Source organism: Theobroma umbraticum, unplaced genomic scaffold, assembly GCF_002168275.2.
Source record: "Theobroma umbraticum cultivar Fairchild unplaced genomic scaffold, ASM216827v3 scaffold_51.0, whole genome shotgun sequence".
NCBI classification, from domain to species: Eukaryota; Viridiplantae; Streptophyta; class Magnoliopsida; order Malvales; family Malvaceae; genus Theobroma; species Theobroma umbraticum.
The window spans coordinates 1,690,882-1,710,217 of record NW_018397260.1 but is presented as its reverse complement, the minus strand read 5'-3'; the positions used below and the strand labels follow the sequence as shown (position 1 = coordinate 1,710,217).

Below are 19,336 nucleotides of genomic sequence, written 5' to 3'. Positions count from 1 at the left end.
TTACGTCAATTATAAAATCAGTAAAATTAAAATGCATTGCGGAATTAAAAACTATTGCATCAAGACGTATGGTTGGGAGCTTTTCGTTACTTTTATAGCAATACCATTTGTGTTGGGCAAAAAACTTGTTAGTTAAGTAATTATCCTGAGAAACCAAAGGTGATGGTGCCAGTACGTGTGTGATCCACCATGAGCCTAATACCCACGCCGCTTTTTCTTCTCTACTAAGCTACAAATCTAACCTTATCCCTAAAACGCAGAAGAGATGGGCAACTTTTGGTTGTTATAATTAGTGTAGCTATGTCATTAGCAAGTTTAAAGAGTAAAGTTACGTGAGAGCAATAGCAATAATAAGAAGTTAGGTTATGGCACTCTCATCACTGAATTCATTCAAGACTGTCCCTATCCGTTTCAAGTACAACACAAACTCGAAAAGAACCGTCCCTTGTAAAAAGGAGCTCTCCTTATTGTAATCGATCGGTTTTTCCCATCCCCAAGCTTCCGCTTTATAAATCCTAAAGCCCATTTTGGTCATTTCACAAAACTCTTCCACGCCCCGATTTCTCGAGAGGATCTTGTCCTGTTCAATGTGACACTTGCCTTTGCTAAACTCTGTTCTTTCCTTTTCGTTCCTCCCTCGGACAAGTGAGTGACCGAACAAAACCCTCCAAAATTTTACAATCCAAAAGGAAAAAGGAACACAAAGTATCAGAATTACAAAAATACCCTGTATCACCGCCAAGCAGACCGCCATGGTACGGTGGGGGGCAGCTGCCTGGCCCCACCACCTCCACCTTCCCAAAAATATGAAAAAAAAAAGAGTAAAATATCTGGGTCCCACTCAAAACCTCATTGTAATTTCTTAGTGGCTAGAAACAGATACACCTTTTATATATGTCGACAACTTTACAGATGGGAAGTAGCAAAATTTTCTACATGTAAGAGAAAAAAAAAAACAATGAAATTTGTAAATGTAATGTAATGTAGAGTAGATCTGTATGATTTGGTTTCTCCTCTCTCTTGCTGATCTGTTCTTGTCTGTGTCCCTCTCTCGTCCCTTGAGTGTTAAGAGTTGAATTTTCATTTTCTTTTCTTTCATATTCTGTTGGCTCTCTCTCTCTATAAGAAGCTTTTGATCAGACTCGTGTCACAGAGAGGCCCATTTGTTACCAAAGCTCTCTCTTTCTTTCTCTCTCAAGGAAAGAATCAATCAATAAACGGACACAGTCACACAAAAACAAAATTTTTTTTTGTTTAATAGTAGTATTATACTATTTCTATTTCTTTATTATAATAATTGACATCATATTTTATTTGTAGCTGTATTTCTATATTTGGTTCTCCACCTCTCTCTAAAGCTATGTTCTTTGTTCATTGTATAATGAGGGGGTTGTTGTTCCTTGTAATGGGTGCCTGAGAGAGGGAGAGAGCTAGGAGGGTAAAGCTTGAATCTTTATGTGTTTTGAGTGATGAAGGAGAAAGAGAGAAAGGTATAGTGAAGTTGGTTTCTCTTGTTTTTGAAGCTTTGAGTTGTTGAGGTTGGGAGCTTGATGGATACCAAAGGAAGACTTGTTGCTGGTTCTCATAACAGGAATGAGTTTGTTCTCATCAATGCTGATGAGATTGCAAGAGTAAGTGACTTCAAAGTTTGTTTCTTTTTTCTTTTTTAAGCTTTTTGTCAACTGGCTATGAGCTACACCGACAGTTAGTGTAGGCATTTGGAGGAGAAAGAGCTGGTAAATGAGTTGTTTTGGGAACTTATTTTAGTAACTGAGGCTGTTTTGGGACCCCCATTTGTGGACTTTGGTGAGGGTTATTTTCTTAGTTCTGGTTTGTGGAGTAGTAAAAATTTTTACTCTTGCTTCTATTGGTTGTTTCTTCAGCTTGATAGATTATCACATTCCCGGAAGATTTCTTCTCTGTGTGGGAATTTTTTTTTGGTATAATGTTACATGCAGTCTAGATTCGACTGAACCAATTTTCATTAACCATTCCTTGTTATCCCAACTGAGTAATTTAGTTTATACTTTGTAGATCTCGGAGCTGGTAGATGCATCCAATACAGGGAATTAGCAACTCTGATTTTGCATAAATTTTGTAATTTAAGCTTTTGAAAACACTTATTCGTTGGGATTTAGGGTAGCATAAAAGTCTATCATGCGGTGTTTTGAAATTTGCAATTTTCATGATCTAATGGCGCTTGACATTGTTAGTTATGTAACTATGAGTTGCAGGTGACATCTGTTAAAGAGTTAAGCGGGCAGATTTGCCAGATCTGTGGGGATGAGCTAGAGATTTCAGTTGATGGGGAACCATTTGTTGCCTGCAATGAGTGTGCATTCCCAGTATGCAGACCTTGCTATGAATATGAAAGAAGAGAGGGCAATCAAGCATGCCCTCAGTGTAAAACCAGATACAAGCGCATTAAAGGTGAGTCTTCATAAGTTTATCTTCTAGTAAAAACCCCTAGAGAGCAAATTGGTAATAGTTTTAGCTAACAGTGTGACCTATTCCAGGTTGCCCCCGTGTGGAAGGGGATGAGGAGGAGGATGGTGCTGATGATTTGGAGAATGAGTTCGATATTGCAAACCATGATAGGAGAGACCCTCACCATATTGCTGCTGCCATGCTTTCTGCTCGACTAAATATCAATCGTGGTTCCCAACCTCATGTTTCGGGGATAAGCACCCCGGCAGAGCTAGATGCTGCTTCTGTTGCTGCAGAGATCCCTCTCCTGACATATGGCCAAGAGGTAAATTAGTTATGCAGGCAAAATTTTGTTAGTTTAAATTTGCTATTACATTGGTGATTGTTATATCTAATTAATTATTACTAATGAAGGATGTTGGGATTTCCTCTGATAAGCATGCACTTATCATTCCTCCCTTTATGAGTCGTGGAAAACGTGTCCATCCAATGCCAGTTCCTGATCCTTCTATGACTTGTAAGTTATTTCGTATGATTGGTAGAAATGTATGAGAACTTGTCATTGAATTACAAATGATTAATTGAAATACTTTTGAACTTGTTTGTTAATTTTAGATTATTTGTTGTAATTCTGTGGACTCTACTCTGATTTACATGCTTGTTCAATCTAGCACTTAATATGGTTTCTTTTGTTGATATTCCAGTGCCGCCCAGACCAATGGATCCTAAGAAAGATTTGGCAGTGTATGGATATGGAACTGTTGCATGGAAGGAACGAATGGAGGAATGGAAGAAAAAACAGAATGAGAAACTCCAGGTGGTTAAGCATGAAGGAATTAATGGTGATGAGTTCGAGGATCCTGATTTGCCAATGTAGGTGCATTTTACCATACTGAAATTCTTTATTGCTAGGTCTGAGTATGTTTAAATTATAGAAGCTTGTTCATGCAATTGTTTTTTTGCTAGATTCCTCTTTCTTTTTGGGTTACAAGGATATAGAAATTGTCAATTGATTCAGAACAGGACCTGGCTGGTTAAACTAAAACCTACGTTGCTAATCATTAAGGGTATTCATGGTTTATTATATAACATAGGTGCTGTTTTTCGCTTCTGCTAAAAAATTTAAATAACTTCATTTCTTTATCATTAATTTGTAGTTCAGAAGAATGAAACCAAAATCATCTTCAAATTGTATTATAGGGTCAAATTTCTATTAACAGATTTGAGTCATCCAATGCTATCTTGATGTGACCAGATTCAGCAAGTAACCTTCTGTTATGGTGTGTGCCATTCTTGTAAACACGTAATATGAGAATGTAAATTTAACTGAATTGATCTCTAGAAGATATTTCCACTATCAAAACATCACATGAATTATATTGCTAGCTTGAATTGTTTTATCCTATGCTCTTTTGGCTGCAATCCACTACAGTTAATCGTAAATATGGTTCAAGTTATATCTTGTAGCTATTATATTGCAATGATACGACTATCTGCGTCTTCATTGCGAATAATTTTTTCTCCACTTTCTTTTTTCATAAAAAGATATCAATTTCTTATACGTTTGCTTTAACTAATGTTTTGTTGGCTTTATAGTTTGTTACTGCTTTACATATGTTTTACTTTCACGTTGTGAGCAAATGAATGCACCAGTTTTCTGTGTTGAAAGGTCTGTGCATCAAACATGATAGTAATCAATATCAACTTCAGTAGGCTAATTTTAGAGAAGTAGTTGAATTCATTGACACCAGCTTTTTCACATTCATGACAGTTTCAACTAAATATGTAAAATTTATGTGTTACTGTAGGATGGATGAAGGCAGGCAGCCACTTTCAAGGAAACTACCAATCCCTTCTAGCAAGATAAACCCATACAGATTAATAATCCTGCTGCGACTTACGATCCTTGGGTTATTTTTTCACTATAGAATTCTGCATCCTGTGAATGATGCTTATGTGCTCTGGCTTATTTCAGTCATCTGTGAAATATGGTTTGCTGTATCATGGATACTGGATCAGTTCCCAAAATGGTACCCAATTGAACGTGAAACGTACCTTGATCGATTATCATTGAGGTGATTTCATCTTTGTTTCTTCCCTTCCCTTCCCCACTCTTGCTCTCTGTGCATCTCAATTGCTCTCTCCCTCCCTCTCCTCCCTTCTGTTCTGACTCTAAACATGTGTGCATGTTAGAGAGAATTAGGTTTTAGTTAGTATTTTTATACTTATCTTATTAGTTTTTTTTTAGGTATGAGAAGGAAGGGAAGCCATCTGAGCTAGCTTCTGTAGACATATTTGTGAGTACTGTTGATCCCATGAAAGAGCCACCACTTATCACTGCAAATACAGTTCTGTCTATCCTTTCTGTAGATTATCCAGTTGATAAAGTAGCCTGCTATGTCTCTGATGATGGGGCTGCCATGCTTACTTTTGAGGCTCTCTCTGAGACATCTGAATTTGCAAGAAAGTGGGTACCATTTTGTAAGAAATTCACCATTGAACCACGGGCTCCAGAATGGTATTTTGCTCAGAAAGTTGACTATTTGAGAGATAAAGTAGATCCAACATTCATTAGGGAACGCCGTGCCATGAAGGTTTGTAACTTTTCTCTATTATGTTTGCTGCTGGCTAGTGCCTGCCATTTGATTAGCCTACTTTAAATGATACATGACACCAATTATAGACCGAGAGATTGGATTACTTAAGCATAAAATTAGGAGGCTGAGAGGTTGTGCATTTGTATTATGAAAAAGAAAACATTACTTCGTAAAAATACCATTTCATTATTATTATATGCATGGCATTTTTTGTTAAAAAAGTGTTTTCAATTGGTTTCAAGAAATGATGTTTCATATCTGGTGTTGTTAATTTGTTGATACAGAGGGAATATGAAGAGTTCAAAGTTCGAATAAATGGCTTGGTTGCCATGGCACAAAAGGTTCCAGAGGAGGGTTGGACAATGCAGGATGGGACTCCATGGCCAGGAAACAATGTCAGGGATCATCCTGGAATGATCCAGGTGAAGTGTTTTCTTTTTATGCTGTTTGAGATTTGGTTCAGATGCTATCCATCCTTCTGCTATTTCCACTTATGCATTAACATGGTAAAAATTGGGTACTCTTTACTATAGGTTTTCCTTGGTCATGATGGTGTTCGTGATATTGAAGGTAATGAGTTACCTCGTCTAATATACGTTTCTCGTGAAAAGAGACCAGGATTTGATCACCACAAAAAGGCTGGGGCCATGAATGCTTTGGTACCTCTCTCTCTCTCTCTCTCTCATGCATGCACACACAACACAGCCTCTCAGCCTGGCATGTCCTCTGATCTGTCTGTTGTCCGATTTATCTAATTGTTAATAATTTTTGGCTGATTAATGAAGGTGCGCGTTTCTGCTATCATCTCCAATGCTCCTTTCCTGCTGAATGTTGATTGTGATCACTATATAAACAACAGCAAGGCTCTTCGTGAAGCTATGTGCTTCATGATGGACCCTATTTCAGGAAAGAAAATCTGCTATGTCCAATTTCCTCAAAGATTTGATGGCATTGATCGTCATGATAGATACTCAAATCGCAATGTTGTATTTTTTGATGTATGTATAGACTGGAAAACTTTAATGTTTCACTGACATGTCTCTTTTTAAAAGGAAAAGATGATATCTTTTTATTTTTCTGAAAACAGATCAACATGAAAGGACTGGATGGAATTCAAGGACCTATTTATGTTGGAACTGGATGCGTCTTCAGGAGGCAGGCACTTTATGGGTATGATGCCCCTGTCAAGAAAAAGCCTCCAAGAAAGACATGTAACTGTTTGCCAAAATGGTGCTGCTGCTGCTGTTGCCGATCTAAAAAGAGAAATAGGAAAGCAAAGTCCAATGATAAGAAGAAAAACAACAAGGAGGTTTCAAAGCAGATACATGCTCTAGAAAATATTGAGGAGGGAATTGAAGGTAAGTCTTGTTTTCAAATTGGCTTCTAGCATGCATCTGCAAATTGTCTCACAAATTTTTTCTGATGGCATGTAATCCCTTTCTTAGGTTGTAACCATCAATTATCTCAGAACAGTCTGCTTTGCAGACTTTCTGTCCTCAGCTAAGTTTGACCTTGATATTCCAGATATTTTATAATTAACTGAGAATCAATCCCCTATTTTGTTGTTTTGGATGCATGGTCTCTTGCTTAAAGTAGATATGTTAGACCCTTATCACTTATAGTGCCATCATCACATATTGCAGGTATAGACAATGAAAAGTCATCCCTTATGCCACAAATCAAATTTGAGAAGAAATTTGGGCAATCACCAGTTTTCATTGCTTCAACACTTATGGAGGATGGAGGAGTTCCAAAAGGAGCACCTACTGCATCACTCTTGAAAGAAGCCATCCATGTCATCAGTTGTGGTTATGAAGATAAGTCAGATTGGGGGAAAGAAGTACGTAGAAACTGTTCTGAAGTTAATAATTTGTGTCTTTTGAAGCCTTTTTTTTTTTTTTTGAAATATTGCATGTTTTATAGTGACGCTCACCAATTCCAATCTTCATCCAGGTTGGGTGGATATATGGCTCTGTTACAGAGGATATATTAACAGGCTTCAAGATGCACTGCCATGGCTGGCGATCAGTATATTGCATTCCCAAAAGGCCTGCATTTAAGGGTTCAGCTCCTATTAACCTCTCAGATCGTCTACACCAGGTTCTACGGTGGGCTTTGGGATCTGTTGAAATTTTCTTGAGCAGGCATTGCCCTATATGGTATGGGTATGGCTGTGGACTAAAATCCTTGGAGCGCTTTTCTTACATAGCCTCAGTGGTGTACCCTTTGACATCAATTCCACTGCTCATTTATTGCACCTTGCCAGCTGTCTGTCTCCTTACTGGAAAGTTTATTGTCCCTGAGGTAATCCTAAGCTGCATATCTTTATGACATGCTTACTTCCTAACTATTTTGGTATCAATTAGCATAGAAAAATAATCAGCTAGAACTAGTAAGTTTAGAACTGTTTGTAGGTCACAGTACAAGTAATCATTATCAATTTGCTTTCACTGCATTAAAGGAAAGCTCATATGATGTGGTTTTTTATTTTTCTTTCCTATTTTTTTTTTGGTGGGGTTGTTTAAACTGCAAGCAATAAATTTTGTTGTTATAATTATGAAATTTATTTTCTCTTTTTAATTCTAAGAACAGGTTTCGGAGCTTAAATTCATCTTAGTATTTCAAGATTGGACTGGCTGAGCATGATTAGAACATAATTTAGTTGCTCTAATTAGAGTCATGAATCTTCTTCAGGTAGAGCCTTTGTGGTATTAAAGATCCTGCTAGGTGATGCATTTCAGTTAGTCTGGAACATACTAGCGAGACTCTTTGGGCTGTAGCTATGTTATTCTTAAACTTATTGCAAGACATACCATGGGAATTTCAAAATTTGGATGCTGCACTTAATCTGGCTTGCCGGAATTTCAGCTAATACACTGATTTTCTCTTATGCAGATTAGCAATTATGCCAGTATCCTTTTCATGTCCCTCTTCGTAGTCATAGCTGTGACCAGTATCCTCGAAATGCAGTGGGGAGGTGTTGGAATACATGACTGGTGGAGAAATGAGCAGTTCTGGGTGATTGGTGGTGTCTCATCACACCTATTTGCTCTGTTTCAGGGTCTGCTAAAGGTTTTAGCAGGTGTTAACACAAACTTCACGGTCACCTCAAAAGGAGGAGATGATGCAGAATTTTCGGAGCTGTACATATTCAAGTGGACTTCATTATTGATTCCTCCCATGACATTGTTGCTCATCAACATAATTGGAGTCATAGTTGGGATTTCAGATGCCATCTCCAATGGATATGACTCATGGGGGCCTCTATTTGGTAGACTGTTCTTTGCGTTCTGGGTCATTGTTCATCTTTACCCATTCCTCAAGGGGCTGATGGGGAAACAAGACAGGCTTCCCACCATCATCGTGGTTTGGTCAATACTTTTGGCTTCGATCTTCTCTCTTCTGTGGGCTCGGGTCAACCCGTTTATATCAAAAGGAGGTATTGTTTTAGAAGTGTGCGGGTTGAACTGTGACTAAAAATACTGAAAATGATAGATGTTGTGTTTTGTGAAGAAAGGCTGTCTGGAAATTGCATAAAAATCGTCTGCGTTCTGTGTCAAAAGATGAAGGCATCCCTTAATGCGACATGGTTGCATGGTGTTTGTAGATACATAGAACTGGGATCCAACAATGGTTCTGTTGAAGTTTCATTGATTCTTTCCATACATGTGGATTTTGTGGGTTAGAAAGGGGTTGAATTTTCATAAAAAGTCCCTGTAATCTCCAGAGAAGGGAAAACAGTTTTAGTTTTATCCATAATATGTACATTACCTTCTCAATAAGGGACTTCACATGAATGCCATGGAATTGTCTGCTCCAAAACTTGGATTGGGACTTGTAGGCAGCGTCTCCATTGTCTTTGCCAATAAAGATTGCTGCAGGCTGTGTCGGCAGCAAACCATCACCCACCCCTGGATGTCCACAATGAATGCTTTCTTTCTTTATGTTTTATTTGTTAGAAAGTAAAACAAACCGTAAGCTTAGAAATACATAATAATAAAACAGAGTCTATAAATTAATGTGTCATTGCAAGTTATACATCTGAGCTTCCAAATAATCAAAACAGACTACAAAACCCAATGTGCACGACACAAACTTCAAATCTTTTCACAATTTTACAAACAAACAAAGCATGAGGTATGCTCATACGTAGTAGAAAAATGGGTTACCTTACCTTACCTGTCCCCATTCTCATGGAAATGTCAACCATTCTACAAAAGCAGCACAAAAAACAGTTAGGTCTAATACTTCCAGAGCTCAAGAGGACGCCTCTTGGATGATGCTTTTGGCGTTGTCATGTTGCCTATTTGCTCCCTCTTAGTGCTAACCTCATTCTCCTTCATGTCATGTATTATCAGTCGCTTTGGTGTTCTTTGACTCAAACGAGACTTGCTCTTACTTTTCAGTATGGACGAAGTCAATTGCTTCACACTCACGCTCTTGCTTCCCTCCTTTTTGGTAGTCACATTTTTCTTTTGAGATGATAGCAAGTTTAGTTGGGACCTGAAGGCTTCTTCACGCTCAACAGCTGCAACACAATCAATCAAACAAAAACTGGAGGAATTGGCTCCTGCTGCCTATCACTGAGAATGAAAATATGAACGAAGAAACAGATGTTCTGTTTACCTGTACCAACTTCTGAATTCTTTAGTACGGGAGATTTATCTGCCATTTCTGCATCCAGCCCTGAGACATCTTTTCTCATCTCCATTGTTTCTGGACCACCCTTTTGCACTGAGAATTTTATATCCTCAGCATCTGAGCAGGCAACATACTCCTTTTTAAGGTCACTTGAAATGCATTCTGTGATGGTCTTGTCTAGAGCAGCACGATTACTGTCACCAGCCTTTGCATCTGGTTCTTTAACTTCATCTTCATCCGCCAAAGACAAACTCATCTCCATGTTGGTTAAGATATGTGATTCATCAGGGTTCTCCAAGCGTTCATGTTCTTCTGTTCCATTATAACAGCATCAGTGAATGCAAATTTTGCTGTACTATTCTAAAAGAGCAATTGCTTTCTACAAATCTGTACCTGCATTGAAGGGATTGGAGAACTTACCATCAGAAGTAGCACAAATTGAGGAAATGGATAAGCAATCGACAACCAACTCAGGCTTCACTAAAGAAACAATGTCCACTTTACTGCAGCTTCCTACTTCCCTGGACTCACCAGCTATATTATCATGCAAATGGAAGCCATGTGGTTCCTGAGTCTCCAGACCACAACTCTTGCTTTCATCCAAACATGGAGGCTGACTCACAACCAAACTGTCCTTGCCATCCATGAATGTGGCTGTTTTTACTGAGCCTTCACAATCATCAGACTTTGATTCAGCAATTTCATCAGGATCTCCCTTGATCTTTTCTACTAGGGAACCATCAATTACATCACTAAAACCTCCAGTATTTAGTTGGCACCCATTTCTTTCCCGCCTTTCAACTATATCATGGTCATGAAAGAGCAAACCCATGTAATTAGAGTAACCTCTTCTAAAGGATGAAAATAAAATCTACAACCTTTGAGTATAAAAAACTAAGTCAAGAATTAAAGGCTCAAACCAATTAACAACTATACCTTTGCGGTCAATAGAGATTTTAGTTCCCCCCACATCATCGGCATCATCCATAACTTGTGGATGAAGTTTTTCTTTTTCTGCTGTGCCACAGGAACAAGAAAAAAAAAATCAAAAATCATCTCATTTTATACAAATGCCAAAAAAGCCATCTAATCATACTTTGATGTAATGCTAGTTAAGAGGCATAATTGCATCAACTTAAAATTTCATCAGCATTTAAAGAAAGTAACTGGAACATACAAGTTTGGTTATCTGAAGTACTCACCACATGACACTAGGATGCTCGAGCATAAAAGAGTAGAACTACCTAAACTAGTTTCAGGCTTGCTACAAGGTGAATTAGCATATGATGGGACATCTTGTTTACCGCTGCCTAAAGATCTCTGATGAGAAACAGGTGTTTTTCCACCATCCTCAGACCCTGCTTCTTCAACCATTAAAGCAGCATTAAATTCATTTGCTACATCATGAGTGTTTGCAGAGATGTAATCCAACATACCATATGAACCACTATCATTTACATCAGGGTCTTCAACTTCTGCTCTAGATTGAGGATCGTTACTATTGAAAGTGCTTTCCAGTGTGCCAACCTTTGAATTGTTGTCCAAAATAATGCCAACAGTTGATCTCAAACCATCTAATCCAATGGAAGAGCTACAATCACGTTCGGGTGCAACCTCTTCACTCTGATCATCAAGATCACCACAGTTTGCCTTTTCAAATGGTAGAGTACTTCCAACAGAAGCATTTGGTATCTCTTCTGGAAATTTCGTATGCACCAGCCCAGAAACATCAGTTTCTTGAAATATTGTCTCTAATGCACTTGTATTGGTCTCATACGACGTTGCATTCCCCTTGCGACCACCATGGTCACCAAGCTTAACTTTCATGGCAGATATTGCTATTTCCTCCATCATATTATCATCCTGTCCAACATCTGTTTCTGTACTAGCACTAATTCCATTTCTATCCATGGTTGCAGCAAAGTCGTTAGGCTGATCCATAACTATTTCACCCTCACAATTCCTTCCTCCATCCACAAGCACATGATCGTGAAGCCTCATAGAAAAAGGTTCTGAACTAATGGATGAAGTCAATTCCTCTAATCGAAAAGCTTGACAGGCATTACTAAAAGCATTGACTTCCCCAATTCCATCACCTTGCTTCACTGCCTCACTTGCATTATCCAACTGCTTCAATGCATTTTGAGACCAAAAATGTGCTGGAATTTTGGTCCTACTATTCACATTATCCATACAAACTGGCTCCAATTTTTCTTGCATATCATTCCTGACTGCCAATTTCTCGTTACAAATACCTGAACCAGTCAGAAAGAACAAGTCCTTTTAAAGAAATAATCAACAAAAAAAATGCAGTAATAAAATCCATCTCATTTTCTTTAGATAGTTTAGTACTTAAGGACCTTGAGTGGAATTTTCATCTTTTCTCATAGCACCATTATTCTTAATTGGTGCATTAAATGATAAATTGCATCCCTTTAGCAAATAAGGTCAATAAAATTCCTTTGTTATTTGCAAAAAGAACATCCCAGCCTCCAAAAGTGCAACAACAATACTAGCTTTAGTTGTATTTATAAGTCTTCATAGATTTGAACTGACAAAAAATAAAAGCTCTTGTCAAGAGAACCAGGACCAGCAAGAAAGAGAACATCCAAATAAAAGATCATCTACCACAGAATCAAGCAACAGGAAGAAGTATTTTAACAAAAACGAAAAAAGAAAAAGATTATGCAAGATCCTAATCTGCACTCACATTGTGGAGAAACATCAACATGAGAAGCACTTTCAAATATATCATTATCCTTTTCTTCTGATGAAACAGCATCAGTTCCCTCTCCATCAAAAACTTCACAGATATGTCTCTCCTGTGTCTCAACAGAAACATTGTTAAAGCTTCCCTCTGCAATGTCATTTTGTTTATCTTTTGCACGTTCACCATCTATGCTGCCTGAAAGTGGATGACAAGCACCATCCGCCAAAAATTCTCCTTCATAATCCTCATCAAGTAACTTTTTTTCACCAACAAACAATTCTCTTTCAGTAATTATAGTCTCTTTGTGTTCATTTTGCACTACTTTCACAATTTCTTCGATCTTTTGGAAACTACAGATTCCATATCCTGTATTTCTCACAGCATTTTCAACTCTACTTATTGTACCTGCAAGTGTAAGTAAGAAGATTCAATCAAACAAGTGCCTTGATCTAAGAAATAAACACTCTTATCAGCATTTACTATTCTGAAAAGGTAATAAATATAAAGTGAAATGTAAGCGTACCTATCATATCCTGGCTGCCTACTTCAGGTCTATGTGGACTTATCAAAGTTGTATCATGACCACTCAAGCTCCATTGCATTCCCATAATTATTTTTTCACCAGTTTCAGCAGTAATAGTATGGATTTTGGCAGTGGCATCACTCTTTTCATTAATCTCAATTGAACTTTCAGTGTGAACCATTCCTTTTCCAGAAGAATGATTGGTACTTGTTTCTTCTGCTTTCTTCAGGGAAACTTCAAACTTCTTTGAACCACAACTTGCACAGAGTTCATTCAAGTGATCACAGACAACTATCCCCTGAACTGGTTGAGCTGCAGTCATGGTGGCATGTTCTAGTTGCTTTGAATTCTGATACTCTTGAGCAGGATTGTTGTCATCTTCAACCTCCTCATCACTTTCGTTGTTCACATTTTCACCCGTTGATAATTTTTCTGATTCCAATACTTTCTCCAGTTTTAACTCATTTGAAGTTTCACCTGCACATTATCAAGTACATGTGGGCAATCAAGAAAATGAACATGGTACGGTTCATTTTCACATCATAAATAAACTCACCTGCAAGATTTGCTTGACTGGCTGAAGAGCAAACATCAGCCGGAGAGGCCATCTCAAAACAACTCATGTTGTTAACATTGCTTTCAAATTCAACCATTCTAGGTTCAACCAAAGCTTCATCAAGAGCACCTGTTTTATTTGAAGACGGAAAATGTTGATATTTTACTTCACCCTCAACGGTATCATCCTGGATCACTATCTCCTTGTCATCCTCCACCAAACTGGTTTCCTCATATTGATTGCACATTTCACTTCTGGCTATTCTGACAGAAATTCCAGCATTGCATAGTTTATCTTCAAGTGGAATGAATAAAAAAAAGATCAGACAATGTTCTCACGGAATTAAATGTTCTAAAATGCTTATAACTAAAGAAAGAAAATGAATTTCACACACCTTGGCTTTGTGGTGCAAGTCCAAATGGAGTTCTGCAGGTAGTAGTGTCACTAATTGAACTCCACTTGATTTCTGTAATATTTGGTGTACCAGTTATTTTGGTAACAATATCAATTTCAGCTCTATAATCTTGCTTTTCAGAAGCCTTGGCGGAAGGTTCGGGGAGAGAAATTCCTTCCCCATCAGAAAACTCAGTAGCACTCAATTTTTCAGTTTTCTTCAAGGGAGTTTCTGACCCTCTCTTCAAACCAATAGTTTCACCAAGTTCATTCAGGAGATCATTGAAAATTATTTCCCCAATTGATTCAGCAGCAATTGCATTGGCATCTTCTAATTGCACTTTTATATGATCCTCCTCAGTAGGAGTTCTACTTCTTTCAGCATCCATATTATCATTTATAGAGTTCATGGTTTCCACTGTTAATGGTTCTTCTGTCTCCAATATTTTCTCCTGTTCTATATGACTTGAAGTTTTTCCTGCAAATTATCAAGCACTATGTGAGCAACTAAGAAATTTAGTATTGTATAGCTCACTTCTAACATCAAAAGTATACAAACTCGCTCACCTGCAAAGACTGCTTGGCTAGCTGAAGAGGAGCCATCAGCTGGAGAATTTATCTCAGGACAAACAACCATTCTAGGTTCAACCAAGTTATAATCATCAATAGCACCTTTTCCATTCAAGGACAGACAAGTCTGATATTTCATTTCACCCTCAAAAGTATCATCATCGATCCTTATCTTTTCATCATTTTTCGCCAATCCGGTATTCTCCTTATGGATTAATTCAGATTCACAGACACAATGTGAATTTCCTGGAATCATATCTTCAATCATTTCTTGATTGGACATCCCACTTCCTGAAGTCTCAACAGCAGCTTCAAACCTGCAAGTTTTTTCTTTGACTGCAATGACGAAAAAACTATAAAAAATGTGGTCCTTACAGAATTATATGTTCCAAAGAGCTGAGAGCTAAAAAGGAAAGGAAAGGATTTTCACACACCTTGGGTTTCTGGCGCAGGTCCACATGGAGTTTCTGGGGCAGCAGTGTGGCTATGTGAGCTCTGCTGGATTTCTGTGGTCTTTTGAGCACCAGTTTCAGTGATAGCAAAATAGAATTCACCACTACAGTCCTGAATTTCAGTAGCCTCGTCAGAACTTTCTATGTGTGGAATTCCTTCTCTATCTGAAAAATCAGTAGCAATCATTTCTTCAACTTTCTTGAGGGCATGTTCTGACCCTCTCTTCAAACCACTACTTTCACCAAATTCATTCAGGTGATCCTTAAAAGTTGCCTCCCTGACAAGTTCAGCAGCAGTGACATTGGCAACTTTCAATTCCACTAAGATCTGATCCTCTCCAAAAGAAGTTCTGCTATCTTCAGCATTATCACTCGCAAAGTTAATGTTTTCACCCCTTGGTGGCTCTGTCTCCAATTGTGTCTCTAGGTGCATGGCGGTGGAGGTTGCACCTGTGCATAGGGAACAAGTAACAATTAACATGATACAGTTTCTTCTGAAATCAACACTGAATACACTCACTACTCACCTGTAAGATCCATTTGATCAGCTAATGAAAAACCATTAGCTAGAGAAGTTATCTCAGATGAATCCAGATTGATAACATTACTTTCAAATTCTACCTGGCTAGATTCAACCAAATTTTTGTCATCAACAGCACCTCTTCCAGTTAGATACCAACTTAACTCATGACAATTTATCTCACTGTCAGCAGTATCAACCTGGACCAACCTATCTTTCTCACTTTCCACGGGGCTTCTATCCTCCTTGTAAACAACCAAAGATCCATGCGCAGAATGTGCGTCCATCGCTTTTATATCTTTCTTCATTTCTTGATCAGACATTCCATGCCCTGCAGTATCGACAGAGATTTCAGCTCTAGCTATTATATTGTCTACAGCCCAGGAAGTGAGGAATAATAAAACAAATGAATTCATCAAGTGAATAAAAATTATTTACAAGATTAAATTTTGCAAAAAAACATAATTTGAGCATTTGACCCACCTTGGCTTTCTGCTGGAAAAATCATCCCAGAAAACTCCACCACGTGTTTACTTTCAAATTCTAGGAGTTTGAGGTCTGAGCATTTAGCATCATCCAGTATGCATTTTGTATGGACAGACTTACATGACATACAATTCTCTTCACTCTCAACATTGCCACCATTGGCCAATTTCTCTCTGTCATCTTCCACTAAATTGCTTTCCTTCTCATAAACCACCATAGATTTGTGGGCAGCCTGATGCATTTCTTGGTCTGTAGAAAGGCCTACGAACTTCATGGATGTTCTAATCAGAGTTTTCTCCATATCTCCAGTAGAGTCCTTGAGTTCTTCCAAGTCCAGAGATAGAGGAGAGGCCTCTGCAAATCCATACTGCTTCTTTGCTCCAGAATCTTCCGTCAATCCCTTTCTCTTTTTGTTAGAGCATCTATCAGAGTTCTTGGCTGTCTGTTTGCTGACATTCAAATCAAGATCATATTTGTTCCCTGCACCATCTTCTACAACTAACTCATCCTTACCAGCTGGTAATTCTCCAGGAGCCAGAAGACTCTCAGAAAGTGCAGCTGCTTCTATAATTGTCATTCTAGATTTGCGTTGTTGCTTTTTCTTGACAACACTGGCAGCTGGACAGGGAGGTGCAACAGAGGAACTTCTGGAAGCAATACGATTAGATCTTTTTTGGGCGTTCTGATGCTCTCCAGCAGAAGTCTCTTCTTCCAGAATAGGCCCTTGGCTTTGTTGCTTCACTCCAGAGTCTTTTTTGGAAACAGTAATTTGATCTTCTTTAGAGGCTCCTGGTGAATTATATCTAGAAGCATTTCGACTGGACCTTCTAGGTAATTCTTCAGTCACGTCTTTCCCTACAAATGGTGCTCTGAACTGCAACATTTTGCCAGTATCTGGTTTATTTGCCAACTCAGCATTAGCAGGAGCAGGAGTGTTTAGAATTACAGCATTGCGTCTGCTCCTCCTCAAAGGGGCTTGGTCTTGAGAAGTAAAGGCATACTCGGCCCTCTCAATCTCACCACTATGTTCCACAATTGCATCCAGGTCAGTAGTCCTAGTTCGTTTTTTGGTCCCCCTTTTCATGAGTTCTTCCTCATTGCCCCTCTTAGCACTCTCACGCACAACATTTTTTCCACTGGAAGAATAACTGCTTAAACATTCTGGAGGTTTTTGAAAGGCAATATCTCCTCCAGGAACCTTAGTTACCTGAGTTTCACTTTGCACTGCTTTAGCACTTTTGACACAATCTTTCTCCGCATTACGTTTGGATCGCCTCAAAGACTTCTCTGCTTCAGCACCTTCTAGCACAAGTAAACTGTTTTCATCTCTCACCCTTTGAGGCACAGCATTCTGCCTCAAAGCATTTTTCGCTCTACCTTTCTGAGGTTCTTTGAGTTGAAGAATCTCTTCACATCTTCCCTGCACCTCAACTGTTTTAACTTTACTTTTTACCATGGAAGCTACATTTCTTGATTTTGCCCTTGACTGCCGTGTTACCCTAGAAACAACTTCAGCCTTTTCCACTTCATTGCTCAATGCCACAGACTGATCTTCCTTTCTGGCATTCCTCGTTGGTTGCTTTGAGCCATTTTTGGATTTCACATCCTCACAAACAACACAACTCTCTTCAGAGCTTTCATCCAACAAATGAACCTCATTACCTCCTTTACCCTTCCTTCTCTTCTTTGAATCTTCCTGTGTCACATTCTTCCTACTTCTTAACTGCCTCCTACTTACCCCACCAGTCACTTCATCATTACAATTCTTGACATCATCTCTGTAACCCATTTCTAACACCTCAGATTTACCAATATTAATCATCTCAGCATCTTTATTCTTCATGCCCCCTCTCCCTCTCTTCCTCCCAACAGGAGGCGTAGAAACCATATGTACATCATCTTCAACTGTATTTCGCACTCTAGACCTCGTGACTCTAACTTGGCAGTCCTCAGATTTCCTAATATCTTCACTTTTTGGAGCATTTTCAATAACCTGGGCAGGATTTTTGGACAACATTTGCTTCCTAGACCTTCTTCCAGGCCGCCTATAGACAGAAACCTCATACACAATGGTTTGATTTTCAGGACTAAACCTTACTTTCTTTGCCTTCCTTTTAGCAACCTCAGCTCCAGTTTCACTACCTATTTCTTCCGGATTTGTGCTCAACTTTTCTAATGAAACGAGCTCTTCATTTTCCTGCTCAAGGCATGAAAAGGAATAAGACAATGGCGTTATAATATGATTGAAGTGAATAAATGTACCATAGAGTAGCTATGTTGCTACTTGCTTTTTATCATATATGATTTCTTCATATAAACTCCTATAATAGCAATTCAAACTTTTTTGTTTTTCCATAAAACTGAAAATTTTAATATTTAAAACTTCAAAAATATGTCTGCTTTTCTATTTGAATACACTTTTTTTTTTTTGTTTTTAATTTCATAGAAGGCAAGCAGTAAAAATAACAGCTAACGTGGACGTAAAATTTCTAACGCTTAACTCTCAGTAAAATAGAGAAAACAAGTCAAATTCCATGACCGAAATTTAGAAATTAATGCTCTCTGTTGCTTTTTCTTTCTTCAGAATTCCCGTTTATATAAATTTACTCTCAGATCTACAGAAAAAGAAGGAACTCATAACATTTCCTGTTTTCTTAATCTTCAAAATAATTAAACATACAGAAAATTAACAAAAAAAATAACAACGGAAAGCTGATCATTTTGTCGAAATTCGGTCTTAGTTCACCAATTCATTGCGCATCGGCAGCCAAACGCGCAGTAGCAGAAATTAAAGGGAAACTATATTTGGAAAAAAAATCAAAAAAGAAGACGACTAAATTAGAGAGAAGGTACCTTCAAAGTGGAAGCCAACTGATTCGCCATTTCACGGTTGGTTAAATTTGCAGGGACGCCGTGCTTTTTACACAACGCCTGCAGTTCTTTTCTCTTCATGCATTGAAAATCCATCTCTTAACAACAATCAGGAAAAGAAAATAGAGGGAAATCTAATGGAAATTCAAATAAAACAGCGAAAATCCATTGTTGTTTTCTCCGAAAGTTGTTGGAGAAGAATAGCTTGAGAGATACTCAGCAAAGGGCAATGATGTTCGTTTATTCGGAAGTTGGATGTCGGAGTTGGCTGTTTGAATTCAAAACGGCCAGTTTTGGCGCTCTGTCAAAAATTTGAGGGGATGGGGACCTCAACGTTACTTTATCCACTCGCTTTGTTTACCTGAGTTTTTTTGTACTCGCTACTACTGCTCGACAGATCACGTACCTTAAGGGGTATAATTGTAAACTTAAGAGTGGCGGTTGGTGTGAAAGAATTACCTCCCATGGATAAGACCTTCTCGACTATTGCCACGTGGAAGAATCTCTTTCCTTGGAAGTCTAAAGATTTTAAAACGTGAGCTCTGTACCTTCTTCCTGTCGGGAAATGAAAATCTAAAATTCCATTGCTT

The 19,336-nt window shown here is 38.3% G+C and overlaps 2 protein-coding genes across 5 annotated transcripts; one reads left to right on the top strand and one right to left on the bottom strand.

The window, feature by feature from the left end:
* Positions 1–965: 965 nt before the first annotated feature.
* LOC110416281 (cellulose synthase A catalytic subunit 5 [UDP-forming]-like) lies at positions 966–8,864 on the top strand. The gene is made up of 14 exons (XM_021428232.2): positions 966–1,631; positions 2,235–2,430; positions 2,517–2,752; positions 2,842–2,944; positions 3,132–3,300; positions 4,236–4,502; positions 4,676–5,021; positions 5,309–5,446; positions 5,558–5,683; positions 5,810–6,022; positions 6,112–6,382; positions 6,668–6,864; positions 6,978–7,328; positions 7,920–8,864. The coding sequence occupies exons 1-14, from the start codon at positions 1,551–1,553 to the stop codon at positions 8,499–8,501; spliced, it is 3,276 nt and encodes a 1,091-aa protein (XP_021283907.1). The 5' UTR covers positions 966–1,550; the 3' UTR covers positions 8,502–8,864.
* A 140-nt stretch (positions 8,865–9,004) lies between these two features.
* On the bottom strand, positions 9,005–19,002 carry LOC110416280 (uncharacterized). Of its 4 annotated transcripts, XM_021428230.1 has the most exons (15): positions 18,729–19,002; positions 15,873–18,072; positions 15,397–15,720; positions 14,852–15,319; positions 14,415–14,753; positions 13,849–14,325; positions 13,455–13,748; positions 12,899–13,375; positions 12,376–12,780; positions 11,102–11,920; positions 10,868–11,023; positions 10,602–10,682; positions 10,086–10,466; positions 9,651–9,977; positions 9,005–9,552 (listed from the first exon to the last, which is right to left on the bottom strand). In XM_021428230.1, exons 1-15 carry the CDS (start codon positions 18,840–18,842, stop codon positions 9,266–9,268), a joined length of 7,149 nt encoding a protein of 2,382 aa, XP_021283905.1. In that variant the 5' UTR covers positions 18,843–19,002; the 3' UTR covers positions 9,005–9,265. The 4 variants fall into 4 exon arrangements, with proteins under 4 accessions (XP_021283905.1, XP_021283903.1, XP_021283904.1 ...); XM_021428228.1 differs by having other exon boundaries at positions 10,868–11,920; XM_021428229.1 differs by having other exon boundaries at positions 10,602–10,679; positions 10,868–11,920.
* Between the last annotated feature and the right edge of the window lie 334 nt (positions 19,003–19,336).

What these genes read in the sequence shown, in the direction of transcription:
- LOC110416281 (XM_021428232.2), top strand. Translation starts at nt 1,551, where the DNA reads ATGGATACCAAAGGAAGACTTGTTGCTGGTTCTCATAACAGGAATGAG. An exon ending in ATGCTGATGAGATTGCAAGA is followed by an intron (nt 1,632 to 2,234) that starts GTAAGTGACTTC and finishes TATGAGTTGCAG; the next exon opens with GTGACATCTGTTAAAGAGTT. An exon ending in TATTGAGGAGGGAATTGAAG is followed by an intron (nt 6,383 to 6,667) that starts GTAAGTCTTGTT and finishes CACATATTGCAG; the next exon opens with GTATAGACAATGAAAAGTCA.
- LOC110416280 (XM_021428228.1), bottom strand. Translation starts at nt 18,842, where the DNA reads ATGGATTTTCAATGCATGAAGAGAAAAGAACTGCAGGCGTTGTGTAAA. An exon ending in AGGCAGCCAGGATATGATAG is followed by an intron (nt 12,781 to 12,898) that starts GTACGCTTACAT and finishes TTACACTTGCAG; the next exon opens with GTACAATAAGTAGAGTTGAA. An exon ending in TGTTGATGTTTCTCCACAAT is followed by an intron (nt 11,921 to 12,375) that starts GTGAGTGCAGAT and finishes TGACTGGTTCAG; the next exon opens with GTATTTGTAACGAGAAATTG.